The sequence below is a fragment of the Emys orbicularis genome, chromosome 1 (assembly GCF_028017835.1).
Source record: "Emys orbicularis isolate rEmyOrb1 chromosome 1, rEmyOrb1.hap1, whole genome shotgun sequence".
In the NCBI taxonomy this organism is placed as follows: Eukaryota; Metazoa; Chordata; order Testudines; family Emydidae; genus Emys; species Emys orbicularis.
In genome coordinates this window covers 97,550,810-97,569,534 of record NC_088683.1, presented here as the reverse complement: position 1 = coordinate 97,569,534, position 18,725 = coordinate 97,550,810, and the positions used below count along the sequence as shown (strand labels likewise).

Below are 18,725 nucleotides of genomic sequence, written 5' to 3'. Positions count from 1 at the left end.
TACTTTCCCTTTCTCCCCTGGCATTAAAGGGCCCCTCTCCACTGTTGCCACCTGTATCCTCTTTGCTTCCCACCGGCTTTCCAAGAATCCAGGCTCTGGTTCGGTGGTCTGGTCTCCTCCACCGGCCTTTCATCTCTGTGGCCAACACTTAGGAGGAGTCATGGCTCACCAAATACTTTTCATTGGTGTAGGGAAGGGGCAGGGAGGTTGTGGGTGACCAGTGTCTGCCGTGCACCACGTGTTTGCCGTCTCACAGCATCTTGGTCTGTTGTTACATGTGTGCCAAGGCCCTGGCATTAGCAATCCTGAAATCTTAATCCCCCTCCCGCCCCTGCGTTGTGCAGCGCTGGGGGATAGTATGTCTCACTGGAGGCCATGAAATGATACAGGCCTTCGTGATGAAGACACCCCCTGAGTCTCAATCCCTCCTCCTCTTCTCCAGGTGCTTCCGTCTGCTCATTAAGCTTGCAGCTTTTCTTGCCATTTGAGATCAGCTTTCCCCGGAGGAATCAAAATCCACCCTCCAGCCTCCAGCCTTCTCACAGCAAAACCAGGTGCTTTTGAAATGGGAATGGGATGAGCCAAAGGCCAGCAGCTACTCCTGGCAGGCGAGCTAATGAGCTTTCTCTGTGCGTGTGCGTGTGCGTGTGTGTGTGTGTGTGTGTGTGTGTGTGTGTGTGTGTGTGTGTGGGTCCATGTGTGAGAGACCAAGAGAGTGAAGCTATGGGCTTGAACTTGTTTGCTTACAGGGGACATGCATGCTGGGGACAGAGGTAACGGTTCTGAGACCTGGCTACAAGGAAGGTTTTGGGTGCAAACTGTGTAGGGGTCAGCAGTTCCCTTTGAGACCATGAGTGTCCTTCCTCCCCTTGGATGGATTGTCAGCATTGCTCCTCCTGTGCATGAGTGGCTGGTCTGATTTTTTTTTTTAAAGGACCATTTCATACATTTCTGTGCACTTGGTAGCAAAGGAGAGATGTTTGGCAAAGAACCACTCTGTCTCTCCATGTGCCATTTGCCTGGTACTGATCCGTCACCAGCAGAGGAATGTGCCAGGACTTTCTAAAACACTGGCTTTCAACCTAAGGGTGAGGGAAGGTTGCCAGCAGTTTTTTGGAGAGGCACTGACTCTGCTTCTATTCCCTATTTCTGGTTCCCTGCTGAAGGGGCTTGGCTCAGTTACTCACATCTGGTACTTCTGGTAGACGCCCGGGTGGCCCAATTGTACCAGTTTTTCTGTGGCATCTTTTGTGAAGCGCACCACGTGGACTGGCACAAAGGAATTCTGCTGCCTCAGAGAGGGGACCAGCTGCGAGTAGCCCACGGAGTGGGGAGGCTAAAGGCCATGTCCTAGAAGGTTCTGAGCTGCACAACATTCCACTCTAGAATGCTCTCTATGGTACTAGCGTCATTTCTGGGTACAGCAGTGATGAGTTTTATAATGGATGGTGTCACAGGGTGGCTAGTCCCTTGAAATGAAGCAGGTCCGGTGCCTCTGTGCTAGAACAGGTGCCCAGAGGCAGCACCTGGGGCTATAAAGAGCCGGCCTGGCAGTAACGAAGGGGAAGCAGGAGCAGCAGGGAGTCCCCTGGGAAAGGGCGTCAGAGTCCCCTTGGAGGAGATGCAGTGGGAGACTCCTGGGGGGAAAGGGCTTCCAGGGCACTGGGGGATGGGGCTCAGCTAAAAAGAACAAGGAAGAATCCTGCCATAGGCCCTGAAGCAGGCGGGCCTAAGAGACGCAAAGGAGCTCTATGGGCTGAGGAGCTGTTTTTGTGTTTGGCCTATGTTTGGAAAATAAAGCTGTGCCTGGAAAGAGATCCTGGGTGTGGCAGTGGGTCCTTTGTGGGCTGGGGACAAGCCAGGACCTTAGAGATGGGTAGGAAGACATGTCAGACGACAAGCTGCTCTCTATCCAGGGAGCAGTCATGAAGGGGGCTGGTCCAAAGTTGTTATACTAGTGAGATCTCCCCTGGAGGGAGTCACCCCTTAAGGAGGCAGACTTGATTTTTTTACTGATAGGTCTGTCCTGCCAACACCAGCTTGCTGTAGACTGCCCCTCCTGTCTTGCCCCAGCAAAGGCTAGGCATTTGTTTAGGATGAAGGGGTGGGAGGACCTCTGTCTATCTGCTTGTCTTCTACTGCACCCATCACCTTGATTATAGGAGCACCTACAGAAAGGGGAGACTGGGATCCTCCTGGAGGTGGGTTCTAGAACTTTCTAGTCCTCCCTCATCTTTCTAATAGCGTCTTTCAGCCCAGAAAGAACCATCCCCTCAACATGCTCGTGTGTGTGTGTGTGTGTGTGTGTGTTTGCACAGAGCACCTTCTCCTCGCCTATCGCTGAAATGTGACCACTTCTGGGCTGAAATGCATTAGCCCAACCTGCCCTTGCCACACTAGCCAGTGGTGTCATAGGACGGGAAGTGAGACCTGCAGGGGCACTTTTAAGAAGGTAAAATGTCACCTAACCTGAGCTGGAATTTGTCCAGGACACTGGGGTTGACATCCCTATTGCTGTAAAACGGGCCCTGGAAGCCTTGAGCACCACAGCTCAGCTTGGCAGAATTAGTTTGTATTGGTCTTTAATTGTGGTGGTGAATATCGATTTTTATTTTTAAGATTTTTTTATTTTTTAATCATTTTTATTTTTACAGTTGCTGGAAATGCCGGGTGGGAGGAGGTAGTTGGGGTTAGGATAGTGCTGACTGCAGGGCTCTAGGGGCTCCCAGCACTGACACCAAAGATGCAGGGGGCTCCCTGCATGGCTGAGGGGCCCAAGACACCCTGGCACAAGGTGTGGTGGAGGCAGTGATCCTGGCCCAATGGAGCAGAGACCCTGGCTAGGACTGCAAGGAGGAGGACAAATGCCTGGCCACGGGGTGCTGCGGAACAGTTCCTGCCCGGGGAAGCAGCCATTCAGCACTGGGGTGGCATCCCCCATAGATGGGGGACCGTTCTCCTTCTCGCAGTCGTGGTTGCGGGGTCTCTGCTCTGCCCTGCTAGGACTGCAGCCTTCCCTGCATCTTGCACCTGCAGGGATAGGGTCGCACCAGCCCTGCAGCAGTGCAGAGAGCCCGGCCTATGCTCCCTCAGTCCCATGGTGGCGGGGCTGCAGACGGCTCCGGGCACTGCTGCAGGGCCAGTGACTCCAGGGGCGCTGGAACAATATGTACAGTGGGGGTGCTCCTAGCCAATGAACAAACTGTAAACCCTGGATATGATGGAAACCACTTCAAACCAGGGGGTGTGGCAGCACCCCAGCACCCCAGTTCCAGATCTATGGGTGACACCCAATCCCTGCAGGTGCAATGGAGGTGGGGGGGGGGGGAGCTGGACTCCCACTGACTGTTACCGATCGATATTGGTTTCATCGATTTTCTTGTCTGCTGAAATTGACGTTTACCCGACGTCTGTTGATTTAACTCGAATCCTGCCGAGCCGAAACAAAAGTGGTCACCACCACGGGTTCATCCGAAAGCTATCTCCAGCTGTAGACCCCTTCCTTCTGCACTATGCTGGAGTATCCGGGTTGGCTCTGAGTAAAAAGCATAACTTCCCGACTCGCTCGCACCACTTCGGTTTCCCGTCAGTCTCCCTACAAAGTGTGCTAAGCCCGACCCTGCTTAACATGTGAGATGTGCTGTGATCACAGCCCTAGGGGTGTCTGGGGTGGAAGGAAAGGATTTTATCTGAACAAGGGAGGGAGTGTTCCTAAGACCTCCAGCGGGGCAGCTGTCAAACAAGGGATGCATTTAGCTTCCGAGCTCCCAAAAGGGCTAATCTGGTGCTGCATCCATATCACCTCTAATGAGTCATTCCAGGCTGCACAAATTGAAGCAGATAATCCGCTCATGATGCGGCTATTCCCCTGGTTTTTATTGAATCTGTAGTGAATTGCCAGACCATGTCCTGCTCCTGCCAGCACTCTGAGGCATGGGCTGGTTGTCTGTCTAAGTGCCATAGGGAGAGCTATTTCCCAGAGTCCCAGTCCTCATCGTGACATACCCCAACTGTGTCTGGCGGCGGTGGGGAGGCAGAGAGACCCTGAACGTTTAATCGGGGAGAATGAAGGGACATGCTGATGAGATTGTTTCCCTCTTCCTTTGTTGGGTTGCATTGTTAATTACGAGGCATTGTACATTGCATTTTGGAATTGTCATGCCCTCGTCAGTACAGCCACTCTGAGCATCGTAATAAGTCATTCCTCCCGGCTGGTCTCACTTGCCTTTCTCCTCTGTGTCATTAATGGGATAGAAGCTGTGCTCAGGCACAGCATGTTAATAGGCTGTGGGGGGAACTCAGATGAGAGTGGGCAATGAGGAATGGACAGGGGGAAAGAAAGGGGGTGAGTGAGGGAGTGTGGGGTGTCACCAGAGCGTTCAGAATTAAGTAACTGGTAGAAGTGAAAATGTAATTGCTTGGTTATGGGGCATGGAGGAGGAATGGGAGGAGCATTCTGCTGCTTTGGCTATTGGGATTTTAAAAAATATTCCCAAAGCCAGTGGGTTGGCAGGAGGCAGGATTTTTTTTTTCTATGGCCTGCAGATATTGAGTGTATTGAATTTGAGGGGTCTCAGCCATGTCCTTAGTGGATGTTGTGTCTGCTTTGTATGTCTTTTGTGTTTGCTATTCTCTGCCCAAAAGAGACTGAAATAGAGGAGGGTATTGTGAATAAGGGTTGAGGGGTGCACTGTCAAAGTGGGGGGGGGAGAGGGGCTGGGTTTAGGATTGGGATAGCAGGAGTGCTGCAGGACAGGACTGAGGTACATAGGCAAAGCTCAGGACTGGAATAATGGGGTGCTGAAGGTCAGTACTGAAGAATATGGGCAGAGCTGTGTGGGTAAGAGGGGTTCCTAGACTGATACAGCAGGGGGTGCTGCAGGTCAAGATTGAGCTGCATTGGTAGAACAAGGAACTGCTCACGAGGGGAGAGAAATCAGTGAACTGGCAAGTCTTCAAAAGATAACATAGAGCCTTAGAGTGAAGACAGAGGATTAAGAGGAGATAAACTCCATGTTTTGGATCTGGGTGACTGATAAGTCCTGTGCTGTTGACAACTGGATATTTCTCGAAGGTTGGGGTTTTTTAATGCTACTTTATTGGTATAAGCCAGGATGTGTAACATGCATTTTCAAGAGCCACTGAGTATAACAGGCTAAAAGTTGTTCTACATTCCTTCACAGAGCATCCAGTGCAAGCCTTCAGACCACACACTTTTCCTAACACTGTAAACATAATAAACTCTTAAACCAATGTCATTTAATTCCCCTCACCCTCCCAAGCCTCCCCCACTGCTGGCCAAAACGATATATAAAAATCTGGCACTGTATTTTCCCATTGTGAGGCTACTTTTAAGCATGTCCCCCAGCAGAGGGGTGTTCTTTGTTAAATGCACAGTATTCTTTACTGCTCTGTCACCCCACCTCCTCCTGGTGTGGCGTGACATAGAATAGTCTGTGTTTCCTAGGCCCATCCATGCTCCCTTTCCTTTTATCATCATAATTATTACGTATTTGGTAATGCTTCTACTGCTGTAGTATATGAGTGCCCCAGGTGGTACAGCCATGCGCACTTAATATTTAATGTACATTTATTATTTGTACTGTGGTACCCCAAGCAAGGATCTGGGCCCAATGCACTAGAAACTGACATACACGGAGCAAAAAAACAGTTCCTGCCCCAAAGAGCCTACTGTCTAAGGGAGATGAATTGTATCATTCATTTAGGGCTTGCCTTCATATGGGTTTCCAGAAGAATTTATTTAATCTATGTGGCCTTCATCACCACAGCATCCAAGCATCTGGGAGCAGAGAGGCTAAGGGCTGAATGCATTGGGCATTCGGAACATCCCTATCTCCCCTAGGTAATTTATTGCTCTTGGTTTTCGAGCACTCAAAATTGTGGGCGACTGGGGATAGATCACGTGATGATTACCTGTTCTGTTCATTCCCTCTGAAGCACCAGGCATTAGCCACTGTCGGAAGACAGGATACTGGGTTAGATGAACCACTGGTCTGACCTAGTATGGCCGTTCTTATGCGCTGGGGTGTCTCACAGAAACAGGGAAAGCACTGTCCCTGCTCTCAGGAGGGGGCAATCTGAGTTTGGTACAACAGTGCGTGTGAATGGGATACCCAGACAGATGGTGGAGAGGTGGGAGAGGCAAGATAGGGTGACCTTAAGGAGACCACATTTTAACCCAGTGAGGCACGTGTCCATCTTGATGGTTTTGCTGCCTTCTCTGTTGTCCTTATTCCTTTTCCTTTCTCTTCTCCCCTCACGTCGTGTGGGCGAGGCCGAAGAGTGTTTTCGGAGGGATTTGAATGTGGGGAGAGAGATGCCTTAGAGAAAGGGCTCTAATCCCACACGGCAGCATGGAAGAAGGTCTGGAGACACCTGAGAGAGGAGGAGATGGCAGGGGTATCGCTGACTGAGCAGAAAGGCAGGGGCTGGTGGGGAGAAATTCATCAGGATGCCAGACCCGAGGTGTAGGCAACATGACGTGGGGCCAAGAAGATGGTTGAACTTGGCCTGAAGTGTAGGGTGGAGCCGGCGCAGAGACTCAAGTGTGAGGGCAACACACTTGAGTGGCAGATGGGAAAGCTGATTTTGGTCAGACTGTTGGGCGTGGGGGAGGGGAAGCTATAATTTCTGAAGCTCCAAAAGAAAGAGCTGTCAGGAGACAAGGACTAGCTAGCGGCAGCCTGCCAAGGGTGGAGGCAGGTTGGCGGAGGGTATGGGAAGATAGTGCTGCTATTGCTCGTGCTGCACCTGTCCTGGGGAGAAAAGGCTGTATCACACTATCCAACTTTAATGCCCTGAAGAGGGGGAGTGCTGCTTAAAATCCATGTGGCCACACTGGCCTAAAGTGAGACCGTTAGTATGCAGCGCTGACAATCCAGTGCCAGTCACCCATCCTACATTCCCTTTAAAAACAAAGTTGTGCTGTGCATCTGGTTGCTGATTCTCCCTTACAGGTGTTGTTTTCCTCCCCAGGAGTTTTCATTTTGTGCCAGCATGGCCGAATATGTCGCCCACCCCTCCTCGGCCTGGCACTCAGGCAGGCAGCCCCCTCACACCTCCGCCCTCTGCCCTTTGGAGCTCATGGATCTGGGAGTTACTGAGCAGGCACTGCCGTTGGAGCAGCCTCCGCCATCCCTGGAGCTGGGAGACGAGGAGGATATCGACTCGCCGCTGGACCCTGACGTGCCCCATCCCGACTTGGCGCCTGTGGTGTTCTTTTGCTTGAAACAGACCACCAGCCCCCGCAACTGGTGCATCAAAATGGTGTGTAATCCATATCCTTTTCGAGCTGCCTGTTCTCTCTTCGTTCCACTCAGCCCTTCCCCTCCCCCTGCCCTTGCAGGGCGCCCGACAGGTAAGAGAGGAGATTTCGTACATATTTAACAAATCACTTTGTTCCTCGCTTATGTTTACAGAGCAGCTCAGCTGTTGCAATATGTGATCAAAAGGAGCTGCTTACCAAAGGGAGAACTTCAGAGAAAGCGAGTGTCAGCCGGAATGACACAGACAGGGACGGGGGCAGGGAGAAGAGAGGGGACAGGCTTTTCAAAATGTATTCCCACACCTTCCTGTTACTGAGTCAGTGACGGTGGGATGGTTTGAAGGCGCAGGGAAAGGGGTACTCCCAGCTCCTGCTGGCTTATCACTAGGTCTTTATTTCAATGAGGGATATTTATTCATCTAACAGTACTGTACATACCATGAACTGAGCCTCTACTTGGAGACAGAGCTGCACTTCCTGCTTCTCAGTTGCGGGGCCACCAGAATGACCCTCATCTTGCTAGCTAGTGAGCATAAACTAGCTGCTGAGTATCTTCTCCTGGGGATATCTCCTCTCTAGATTCCACCAGGATCAAAGATGAGCCTACTCCAGAGAATCCATTGCAGGTTTGACTCTGGTGCATTCTGGGACAGGACTTCGGGAGTTTACTGAGTGTTGTGAGGATACCTCAGTAATGTAGATATGATCTGCAAATCTCATCATCACACCCCTCACTGCTGAATCTCACAGCCTTGATTTAAGGAGCGGATGGTAACAGAACAATAAGCAACAGGTAGTCTCAATTAACTTCCCCAGGAAATAACTTCCTCCATTGTGGAGTGATTGACCTTTTCCCCGACTTTCCATATGGGCACAGTATATAAAAGGGGGTTTATTAGATCTGGGGAACTTTGAAAGATCCAGGAATTTGAGGAGATGAAACAGCATACAAAAAGCTGAAGCTTTATTCAAAACTCTTCTGGCTGGAAATCTCAATGAGATTGGAGTTTCTCCTGAAGATTTCCAAGGCTTCCCTGGTTTATGGCTGGGTGAGAAATATCCATTTCTTATTATGATATTTTGATGGATTTGCTTCTAGGTTAAATTGGAAAGCTAAGGGATGCAGCAGAAGCTTACAAAAATATTACTGAGATTTTCAATAACCTGATCCCGAATGAAGCCTCTAAATGCTACCAATAATAAATAATAAAGAATTAGGAGGTTGGGTTTTGTTTGAAATTTAGGCAAATAGTTGTGGTTCCAAGTTGAGTTCTCTATGATGATGGTTCAGGGACAGCCAAGTGTGATGGGTCAGAAGTTCTTAGGAAGGTTCTGATTTTCAAATTCTTTGTGACAGTTGAGATTTGGGGTAGAGATATAGGGTTGGGATGTCCCATTATATTGGAAGTTCCTTAAGGCATTGAGACTTGATGTTGGAATATGTACGTTTCAGCTTTCTTCATCATGTGTCCCCCAGCACTCACTAAACTCCTGACACCCTGTCTCAGCCTACAGTGGGCTCAGAGTAAAATTATAGAGAAAGGTATTTGTTGGCTAAAAGTTTGATTCATGGTATGGGAGAAAAATTATGAACCAGGCTTGAGTTTGAGATGAAGGTTACTGTTTTTTTTTTTTTTTTTGCTAAAATGTGGTTTGATTTGCTTGAATTGTGGGGTGTGGGGAGGGAAGGTTTGCACTGAGTTTGGGGCAGAGGTTCAGGCCCAAGTTATCTGAGTTTTGTGTGTAAGTTTGAATTTGTGATGACTGTTGGTGGCTTTAAGATGCTTGAGTTATGATATTCAGGTTTAAGTTTGGGCATCAGTTTGTCCATCTTTCACGTTTGAATTTACTATGGTTAAATGCTGAGAGAGCCTATCCTACCATTACATACAGAAAATGGCCTGTGCAACATTGAGGTCTGGAGAGGGAAGGGGGAACTCCTTTGGATTGGCTGTGGTGGCTCTCCACCCTCCCAGTTACCATGTGATGTGTATGTGGCAATGGATGGGTAGTCTTGCTACATTTGGAAACAATATTGGGTTTTTTAAAAAGGAATATTTCAATGAAACTTCTTCAGCTAAATGAATTCCTAATGTTAGGAAAGAGTTTGAAAATATTGTGCTCCTCTTTCTCCACTTATTTTTTGTATTTCCCTGCTCTACATTCTTGACTGCTACGAGATGTTTGTATGGAAATCGGATCATGGCTTCTTCAGAGCTCCCATGCTTGACTGCTGCTTCCCAACCTGAGGTTAAGAGTGCAACTATATCACCTGTTATCTCATCAGTTCTCCCAGGCCAGGCAGTGAGAGGCCTGGTCACTGTCTGGGTGGGAGAACCTAAGGAAAGCCCAGGTGCTACAAAAATTAGGGGCACTGATTAAATGGGAGGTGCCCTTCTGTCTGACTTTCTGCTTGTCCAATACTGTACCATAGTTAAGGAAGGAAGCTGTGCTATGGAATTATTGTCAGATGACACTTAAAACCAAGGTCCTGGCCATTAAATCATATGACACTTTTGGCAAGCATAGGGGCTGTACCAACCTAGATTCTAATTTGGGTAATCACATTCCATCTATTTAAAAATTCCCCCTGCAGAATATTCTTCCTGTCCTGAATAGTGCTGCAGTCTTGCAACGTACTATTAAACAACACTCACATTCCATTGCTGCAGTTCAGCAATGGGAGAAGTAACCTGTGTATATAAACACACAAAGTTTTAAAGAATTTGTGGGTGCAAGGCACTACATAAATGTGAGATGTTGTTATTGCAAAAGTTGTAGACTCTAATTCCCTTTTAAAAAAGTGGATTAAATTCCTAAGCATAAAAGTTTGTAGCCATAAACCCCCAAAGAGAATATCGATCACCCCCTTTGCTCAAAAGTGGAATGTAAACTGCTCTCCTTGTCATTATATTATGTGCTGAAAAGGAGCCCGTTGCTTTAAGACTAGGAGCTGATCAAACATTCCCAGGGCAATTTTGCATACAGTCAGAACTAATGTCTGAATCGTGCTGGGTTGTTGGTGAACAAACATGCTTTATATTCTAATTAAACTTGTTAGATACAGGTAACTGCAGGGTAATCAACTTGGTTCAACACACAAAATGTACGTGGGGCCCAATCCAATGCCAACTGAAGTTAGGGGAAAGACTCTTGTTGTTTGACTTTACGGGAGTTTGGATCAGGCCCATGCAGTGCACCCTCATATGACCAGTATGTCTCATTTGAAATGCTAGCGTTCTCACACTGCTGCTGCAACCTGTAGGCACCAGTAATAGGTCAACAGGATTAATAATTTTGCATTGACTTTGGGAATGACAGAGTTTATGTATAATTGAAATTTTAAGTCAAAGGCACAATAAAAGCTTAATCAGAGATTTCTAAAAATATCTTTGTCCAAATTCCTTACAAATAACACCGTGGGTTATTAATATTGAAGTAATTTGAGAATTTGCTTTCCCACAGTTTCTGCTATTGTTGTACTTTTTGCATCCTCTTGGGTTGGGCAAAGTAAACAGACTAGTCAGTTTAAGGATTGTGTGTTTAGTCAATTTCACTTTTGGATTGCAGATGCAATGAGACACTATAGGAAATTGCTTATTTATTTTAAATCCTGTTTCCCTTGGAATTAAAAAAAACCCCACCTCAGTATTGATCATAGAATTTTTAAATGCTTTCTTGTACAAAACCTAAATTCTGGGCCAAATTTGACTTAAGAAAGGTCAAAGTTAAACTTAAAAGATAAGGCTGAGAGAGTGAAAAGTGTTTCTAAATCAAGTGTATGGTTTTCATCATAAGCTAAAATACCTAAAGTCTTTGAGACTATTAGTAACAGCTTACAGGTAACACAGTGTCATCCAGAAGGATTCAAATGCCCTTTATAAACTGTGTGGCCTGATCCTATGACAAGACGCACGTTGGTTGACCTTTGCACCCGCATGACGCCTGAATGACTTCAGGAGGGCTCTGTGAAGGCATTAGGGTCCATGCCCATGGATCTGAGTGCAGGATCAGGAGCTGTATATTTAATTTGTCCTTCGAGTCCCTTCTTAAAAGAAGCTCCTTCCAGGAGGTCTATAAACCCTAGACCTCCTCTTGCTCAAGTGTCAATATTATAGATGAGCCAGCAAGGCAAGAATGAGTGTGCCATTAAAAAAAATCAATACCAAAATGTGGAAGTAACAAAATATGTTCTGCAGTTCACTGCTCCAGCCTTTTGTTTTTTGATATTTACTAGTCCCCTTCCTTCATCTGTATACTTGCCATTTGGGCTGCAGTTCTGCTCCCAGTGCAGTCAATGACAAATTTCCAGTTGATTTCAGTGGTGCATCATCCGGCAGTCAGGCCACAGCGGTGGAAAAACTTACACCCATGTGTAACCTTATGTCTATAAAGCCAGATCCTCAGCTGGTATAAAGTGGTGTAGATGCATTAAGAACATAAGAACGGCCATAATGGGTCAGACCAATGGTCCATCTAGCCCAGTGTCCTGTCTCTCACAGTGGTCTTCAGAACTTCAGGGGGAGTGTACAGAACAGGGCAAGTTTGGAGAGCTCCACCCAGCCTTCCCCTCCTGGCTTCTGGCAGCCAGAGGTTTAGAGTCGCCCTGCACATGGATTACATCCCTGACCAGCTTGGCTAATAGCCATTGGTGGAACCTGTTCTCCAGGAACTTCTTAGTTCTTTTTGAACCCAGTTACACTTTTGGCGTTCACAACGTCCCACGTCAATGAGTTCTACAGGTCAATTGTGAGTTATGTGAAAAAGTATTTCCTGCAGTCTATTAATTTCATCAGGTGACCCCTGTTCTTTTGCATTGTGTATTGTATTGTACTTTGTATTGAAGCCAATGGAGCTATGATTAAAGCTGTGTGTCTGTCATGGAAGTCACGGATTCCATGACTTTCCGTGACCTCTGTGACTTTTGCAGCGGCCGCTGCGGCTGGCTCAGGGGCTGCCCCTGGGCCAGCAGCAGCAGCCATTTGAATGTGGGAGGAGGCTCAGGGTTGGAGCAGGGGTTGGGGTGCGGAGCGGTGCTTACCTGGGGTGGGCTCCTCTGAGCGGCTGGCATGTCCCTCCAGCTCCTAGGCGGAGGGGCCAGAGGAATCTGTGTGCTGCCCCTGCTTGCAGGCACCACCCCTCAGCTCCCATTGGCAGTGGTTCCCGGCCAATGGGAGCTGCAGATTCGGAGCTCGTGGTGGGGGCAGTGCTCAGAGCCCCCCGGCCTTCCCTCCCGCTAGGAGCTGCAGGGACATGCCTGCCGCTTCCGGACAGCTGCGCGGAGCTGGATAGGGAGCCTGCCAGCCCCTCCCACACCCCCCCGCAGCACCAGCAGGTTTCCGGGCCACCCACCCAGCACCTCTGGTACCCCTGGACTGCCCCCCCAGAGCACCTCCGGCCCAAGTTTTAGTTAGGGGGTATATAGTACAAGTCATGGACAGGTCACAGGCTGTGAATTTTTGTTTACTGCCCATGACCTGTCCATGACTTTTACTAAAAATACCCGTGACTAAGATGTACCTTTAGCTATGATCACTTACACTTGCTGGAGACCGGGGTGGATTTGATTTACATCAGTGCTATTTAATTCACTGATTTTAATCATAATTTAAATCAGCAAGCCAAAAACCTTGATTTAAATAATCAATTTTAATTCTGTTTTGCATTTGTACTTTTTAGTTATTTTCCTGAAGAAAGGTTGATTCTCATTGGTTGGTATCCATTAAAACATGTTGCTTTGCAACTAAATGTAGCCTTCACACTAAATTTGGTGTACCCAGAGGATATACTATATCTGTACTGTGACAGGTTACCCTCCACTCCGGGGTGTCACCTGATGTACTGGGGTACCACTGAGCCCACCTATTCCTCCAGCCTGGGCTCCCTTGCACTGTACTGCTGAGCCAGGCCCTCAAGCCTCTTCCAGCACACACACAGGTAGTGAGACAGCCAGCTGCAGAAAGACACAGACACTGAAATCAGCTCTGCATGGGGAGACTCAGCTAGGGAATTGCCCAGCACCCCCCCCCCGGGGGTGTGAACCCAAAATTGTATCGTCTTGCGCTGCACAGAGAACTGTACAGCGGAAGCTTATTGACATTTGCCTCCTCCCTCAGTGTGGAGGAAGAGATGCACAGATTTTTGCCCCCCCCACCCCCCGTTATGAATCCCACAAACAGAGTTTAGAGAAAACAAAAACAAGTTTATTATCTACAAAATATAGATTTTAAGTGATTATAAGGGTTAGCAAACAGATCAAAGCAGATTATCCAGCCAATAAAACAAAAACCGCAATGTAAACTTAAGACACTAAAGAAGCTGGTTACAAGTACAGACGCTCCCCGACTTACGCAAGCGTTCCGTTCTGGAACGCCTTGCGTAAGTCGAATTTTGCGTAAGTCGGGAACATATACCCGACAATTATGCGCAAAAAAAAAAAAAGCTTACGGAACTTACGGAACTTTTTCCATAAGTGCGAATTTCCGTAAGTCAGGTTTGCGTAACCTGGGGAGCATCTGTAGTAATTTCTCACCCTAAATGTTGTTTTAGGCATTTCTTTCACGGGCCAGACACCTTTTCCAGCCTGGGCTCAGCTCTCTTTTCTCCCCCCCACCTTTGTCTTTGTTTATTAGATGTTTCCAGCAGCCATCCTGGGCGGGGATTCAGTGAGGAATATGAACCTTGATTAACTCACTCTTCTGCATTAAACAGGATTTACATGTGGCGGAATCCTTTGTCTTTCAGTGTGATTCCCACCCCCCTCAGTGGAAAAATACTGGCATTCTATGATGGAGTCCAGTACCAGGTGACATGATTACATGACGCTGAAGTGTCAAAGGAGCCATGAGTCAAAGGCCATTTGTAGCTTCTCAGGAAGGTGGGAGACCTATTGTTCTCCCTAATGGCCCATCCAGACTGATTGCATTCTGTGTGGTTTGCGTTCCACAGGTGTAAACACTTTTGTAGTACAGATGTATAGTCCATATTCCTAACTTTAGATACAAAAATGATACATGCATTCAAATAGGATAATCATATTCAGCAAATCATAACATTTCTAATATCTCACAAGACCCATCTTGCATAAAATATATCTTAGATATGCATTAATCATATTATAACAATATTTCTATGAAGAATATGGGGTGTAGTATCACATGTACACATTTATTTAGGCAACTATATAGCTTAACAAACGTTTATTCTGATTCTGAATTTTTATATTTTTATTATGTTAGGAAATGGTGAATGATGCATTTCTTATTTATTAGATGATTAATTTCTTACTGGTTATTTGTGCCAAAATCTATTTGGATGAAAATTTGAATTCAATTACAAATGCACTAAAATAGCATTTTAATTTTTTTAATTAAATAAAACTAACTTAAAACTGAGGAATATGTAAGAAAAAAAGTTTATAAACAGTTTATCAAAATATGTTTTGCATTTAAAACTGATTCACTAAGCAAAAGAATTATTATGCGTAGTTAATGAATGGAACTGATTGTTTCTGATCACCATGTCCTTCAAGATTTTAGCACCAGTAGATCTCATCCTCTCACACCTAGTTTTTATTCATAGAATAGAAGAAGTAAACAAGTTTTCCTGCCACAGGCGCCGGTTTCCTTTGGGCTCTGGGGGGTGGTCAAACCCCCACTCTGCGCCAGGCCATGCCCCCACCCGATCCCTTCCCCCAAACCCCCACCTCCGCCCTGCCTCTTCCCGCCCCCGCTCCACCCCCACTCCGCCTCTTCCCACAGCTGATTGTGGCGGGCAGGCGGTGCTAGGAGGGAGAGGTAGGATTTGATTGACGGGGCCGTCGGCGGGTGGGAGGATGGGGGGAGCTGGCTGCTGGTGGGTGCTAAGCACCCACTAATTTTTTTTCATGGGAGCACCCATGGAGTCAGCGCCTATCTTTCCTGCTTTTTCAGCTCCCGACTGGTTTCTTAACTTTGAATGAACCAAGCAGTCATTGAACTGAATTAGTTGAATAAACTGAAACCTGCAGAAGAGGCAACCGCTGTCAAAAGCTGTTTTAGCAGGTCAGCTCTGATTCCAGGTGTTTAGCCAGTAACTTCTGCCAGTTCTGTGGTTTGACTTTCTTTAAAAAGCAGCAGCAAATATGTACTGCCTAATATTATTTTTTATATTTAATTTAAATGATTGTAATAAGTTTAGGTCTTAACATAAATTGTCAGTAGATTCATAAACCTGTATTTATTTTAAATGTTAAAATATCCATTAAAAAAAAAGAAATGCATCCATTTTTATTTACCGTGCTGAGCACCAACTCTTTATACCTCAGATTTTAAGATTCCCAGGGCAGGGACCTTTTTGTCTGGTGTGTGTAAAGTTCCTAGTACACTATTGCTGCTATATAAATATTATTGTTTATGTAGCCTGTACTTAAAGCTATACCAGCTTGGGCTGAGACCTGGGCAGATTCACAAGATAAGCAGGATTGGGCCTGGTCAGTATTAGGGTGGGAGACTCAAAGGAGAACCTATGGACTTATTCTCTGCTGCCTTGTGCTATATGTAGTCATTTACATGTGGGTCGAGTCAGTGTAAAATGCTAATAGATCAGAGTGGTATTGTTTTACATGCACTTTGCTCATGTGTGACTACAAAAGGTGCAGGGCAGTGGAGAATCAGTCATCCAGGGAGCAGAAGAAAGTGGTGGGTGTGATTCGGTAGCTGGCAGTTTTCTCTCTGGGTCAGTATTGAACTTACATTCCAACATGCTGTACTGGGGCACTGTGCTGCTGGAGGTCATGCTATCTTTCAGATAGGTGTAAACTGAGGTCCTGACCTGTTGGTGCTCATGAAAGAGTCCCTGTCATCTTTCACCAGAATAGAGGTATTCTACCTGGTACCCTTCCCTGGTCAAGTTTCAACTTGGGCAATTATATCTGTGTCCCTAAAATCCCCTCTGCAATGTCAGTAGCAGATTGTATTTTTCACTTCCTTAAAGTGTCATTCTGTGCACAATCAAACAGCTGCTGTCTTCCAAACCACAGCTGGGTATATTTCGTTAGTGAGTGAACAACTTGCAATTTTATTGTGGGGTTTTCTTAAAGCCCCAGCTCTTGGAATCCTCTGATTATGTACAAATCTCAGTGTTCATTTAAAAAGAGTAAGTTCCTAGCACTCTTGATTGTGAAGGAAAGGTTGAAAATATGACAGGAGGGTACCTTTACTGCTCAAAACCCTAACGTCTCATGGGTTTTAAGCCAATCTCGTAGTTTTTTGGGACCAGACTCATGTCAACTTGGGGTTGTGAATACTGACTCTTGTATCCACAGCGTGTAAAGAACTTTGGGGTGGAGAAGACTAAAGAAATGTGCAGTATTATGATGCTCCAGTTTTTCAGAGATCTGTCCCATCTCTTCCTGTAAATCTAACTTGCAAGATGGGTAAAGAATCTGACATTTTCGGGGGGCCTTATACAGGAGGGTTTTTTTGTTTGTTTGTTTGTTGCTAGGGGCGGCAAAAAACCTAGAGCTGGCACTGGCCTTATAATATTATGCCTCTGTAGAGTTTTAGGTAACCGTCCGTGTATTATGACTGTGCCTTTAGGAACTGATTGCCTCAGTGAACGGTCAGCCAAAAGCGTAACTTCCTGTTGCTTAGAAAGTTCTATGGATGATCTCTAATCACTGAGCAGAGCAGATATCCCTTTGCCACAGAATCAGCAGGTGTCAGACAGAATGTTTGCTATAAGAAGTTATGTGATCTCTCTCCCGCTTTTCATAATGTGCTAAATCACAACTTCACAATCATTTTGTTGCATCAGTCAGAGAGCTGTCGAAAATTCTGTCTGAACGGTTTTCTATTAGAAAAAATTTTGTGGGAACGTGTCAATTCCATCAACAGTTTTGATAGAAACTGGCCAGCCAGCCTGGTTTCCTGCCAGCCCACCCATCTCCCAAGATCCCCGGTTCTCCCCAGCCCATGTGGGCTGCCAGGGCTCCATGGGATCTCTGGGTCCCCTGCAGCCTGCCTGGTGGGCTTCCCGGCCCTCTGGCTGGAGCATGTTTTTTTTTTTTTTTTTTTTGAAACCCTGAGGATTGTTTCAGTGTCTTTGAAAAGAAATACTGTGGAATTTCAGTTCCGTGAAATGTTGAGTTTTTGGCTTTTTGTCCCAAATCAGGATGAAAAAATTTCCAAAAACTTTGAATTTTTTGTGGCCTGGCAATTTTCTTTCCCAGCCAATTCTAGTCAGTAGGAAAATATGCCAGTGTCCTGAGGAGTACTGTGCCTTCTAGGACATGCCCAACTAGATGGGAAGGAAGCCTGTTCTGTGACTCCAGAGAAGAGAGAGTGTTATTTGTGTGGGCTGGCTGATGGGCACGTTTACAGTGGGAAGTTTAGAGGGATTGTTTGTGAAGGCAGACGTAGTGTAAATGGAAATCTAGCTCGTATACTGTGGTTAGTAGTATGCAAGGGATTGAGATGTTGCATGTTTGAAGGGAATTTGCATGCTTGTTAGCCGTAAGAAACTGTCTGTCTGGACTGTATATATGTCTATATATATGTCTATACATATATGCTTACATAGTGAGAAGCCCAAGACCATAATTCTGAAATGAAATAGTGCTACTGCAGAAATGAAGTCAGCACTGCAGGGCCGGCGCAACCCATTAGGCGACCTAGGCAGTTGCCTAGGGCGCAACAATTTGGGGGTGACCGTGGCGGTATTTCGGTGGCGGGACCTTCCGCTGCCTCTGTGGGGGGCGGCATTTCGTGGCAGGACCTTCCACCGCCTAGGGTGGCAGAAAAGCTAACAGCGCTCCTGCAGCACTGACAATTTCTGGCTCCCTTAATTTGAGATCTTGTGTGATTGACAAGGCCACAGTGAAAACAGAAATAAGTTTTTGCACGTATATCCTGCCTTCCATCCAACGGCTTCAAAGCACCACCCAGACATAAGTGAATTAAGCTTCCTAATCTTGGAGGTGGTAGTATCCCCATGTTTCCCTGGGGGAATCTGAGGCACAGAGTTTGAGTGACTTGACCCTGCTCACAAGTGAGTTGGTGGCAGAGCGGGAAATGGCACGTGGATCTCCTGACTTGCCGTTCTGTACTGTAACCACTAGACTGAACCATGCTGCTTAAGGGTATGATTATGCCATCCTTATTCGTGGCGAGTAGCACCTTACTCTGTTAGTAGCCCATGACAAGGTATCGGGTACTACTTAGCATGAGTGAGAGTGGCAGAATTAGGCTCTTAATGATGAGCTAATCTCAAAGTGTTCAGGGATGCGTTCAGTTTAGAATATAAACTCGTCGGGGCAGGTACTGTTGTTCACTGTGTGTGGGCAGGGCCTGGCACCCCGATCCCGATGGATACCTTAATACAAATTAATAACAATATGTCTAGAAACAGAACCAAACTTCTTTTGCTTTAGGAAATTGAGGCTGGAACTCTCACAAGGACA

General features: G+C 46.6%; 1 protein-coding gene across 1 annotated transcript in view; it reads left to right on the top strand.

The window, feature by feature from the left end:
- Positions 1 to 7,191: 7,191 nt before the first annotated feature.
- CACNA1I (calcium voltage-gated channel subunit alpha1 I) overlaps positions 7,192 to 18,725 on the top strand; it is a 244,787-nt gene continuing 233,253 nt past the window's right edge. The window contains exon 1 of the mRNA XM_065422053.1: positions 7,192 to 7,298. Coding sequence (XP_065278125.1) covers positions 7,285 to 7,298 — 14 coding nt within the window. The 5' untranslated portion in view covers positions 7,192 to 7,284. The remainder of the gene's footprint in view (positions 7,299 to 18,725) is intronic.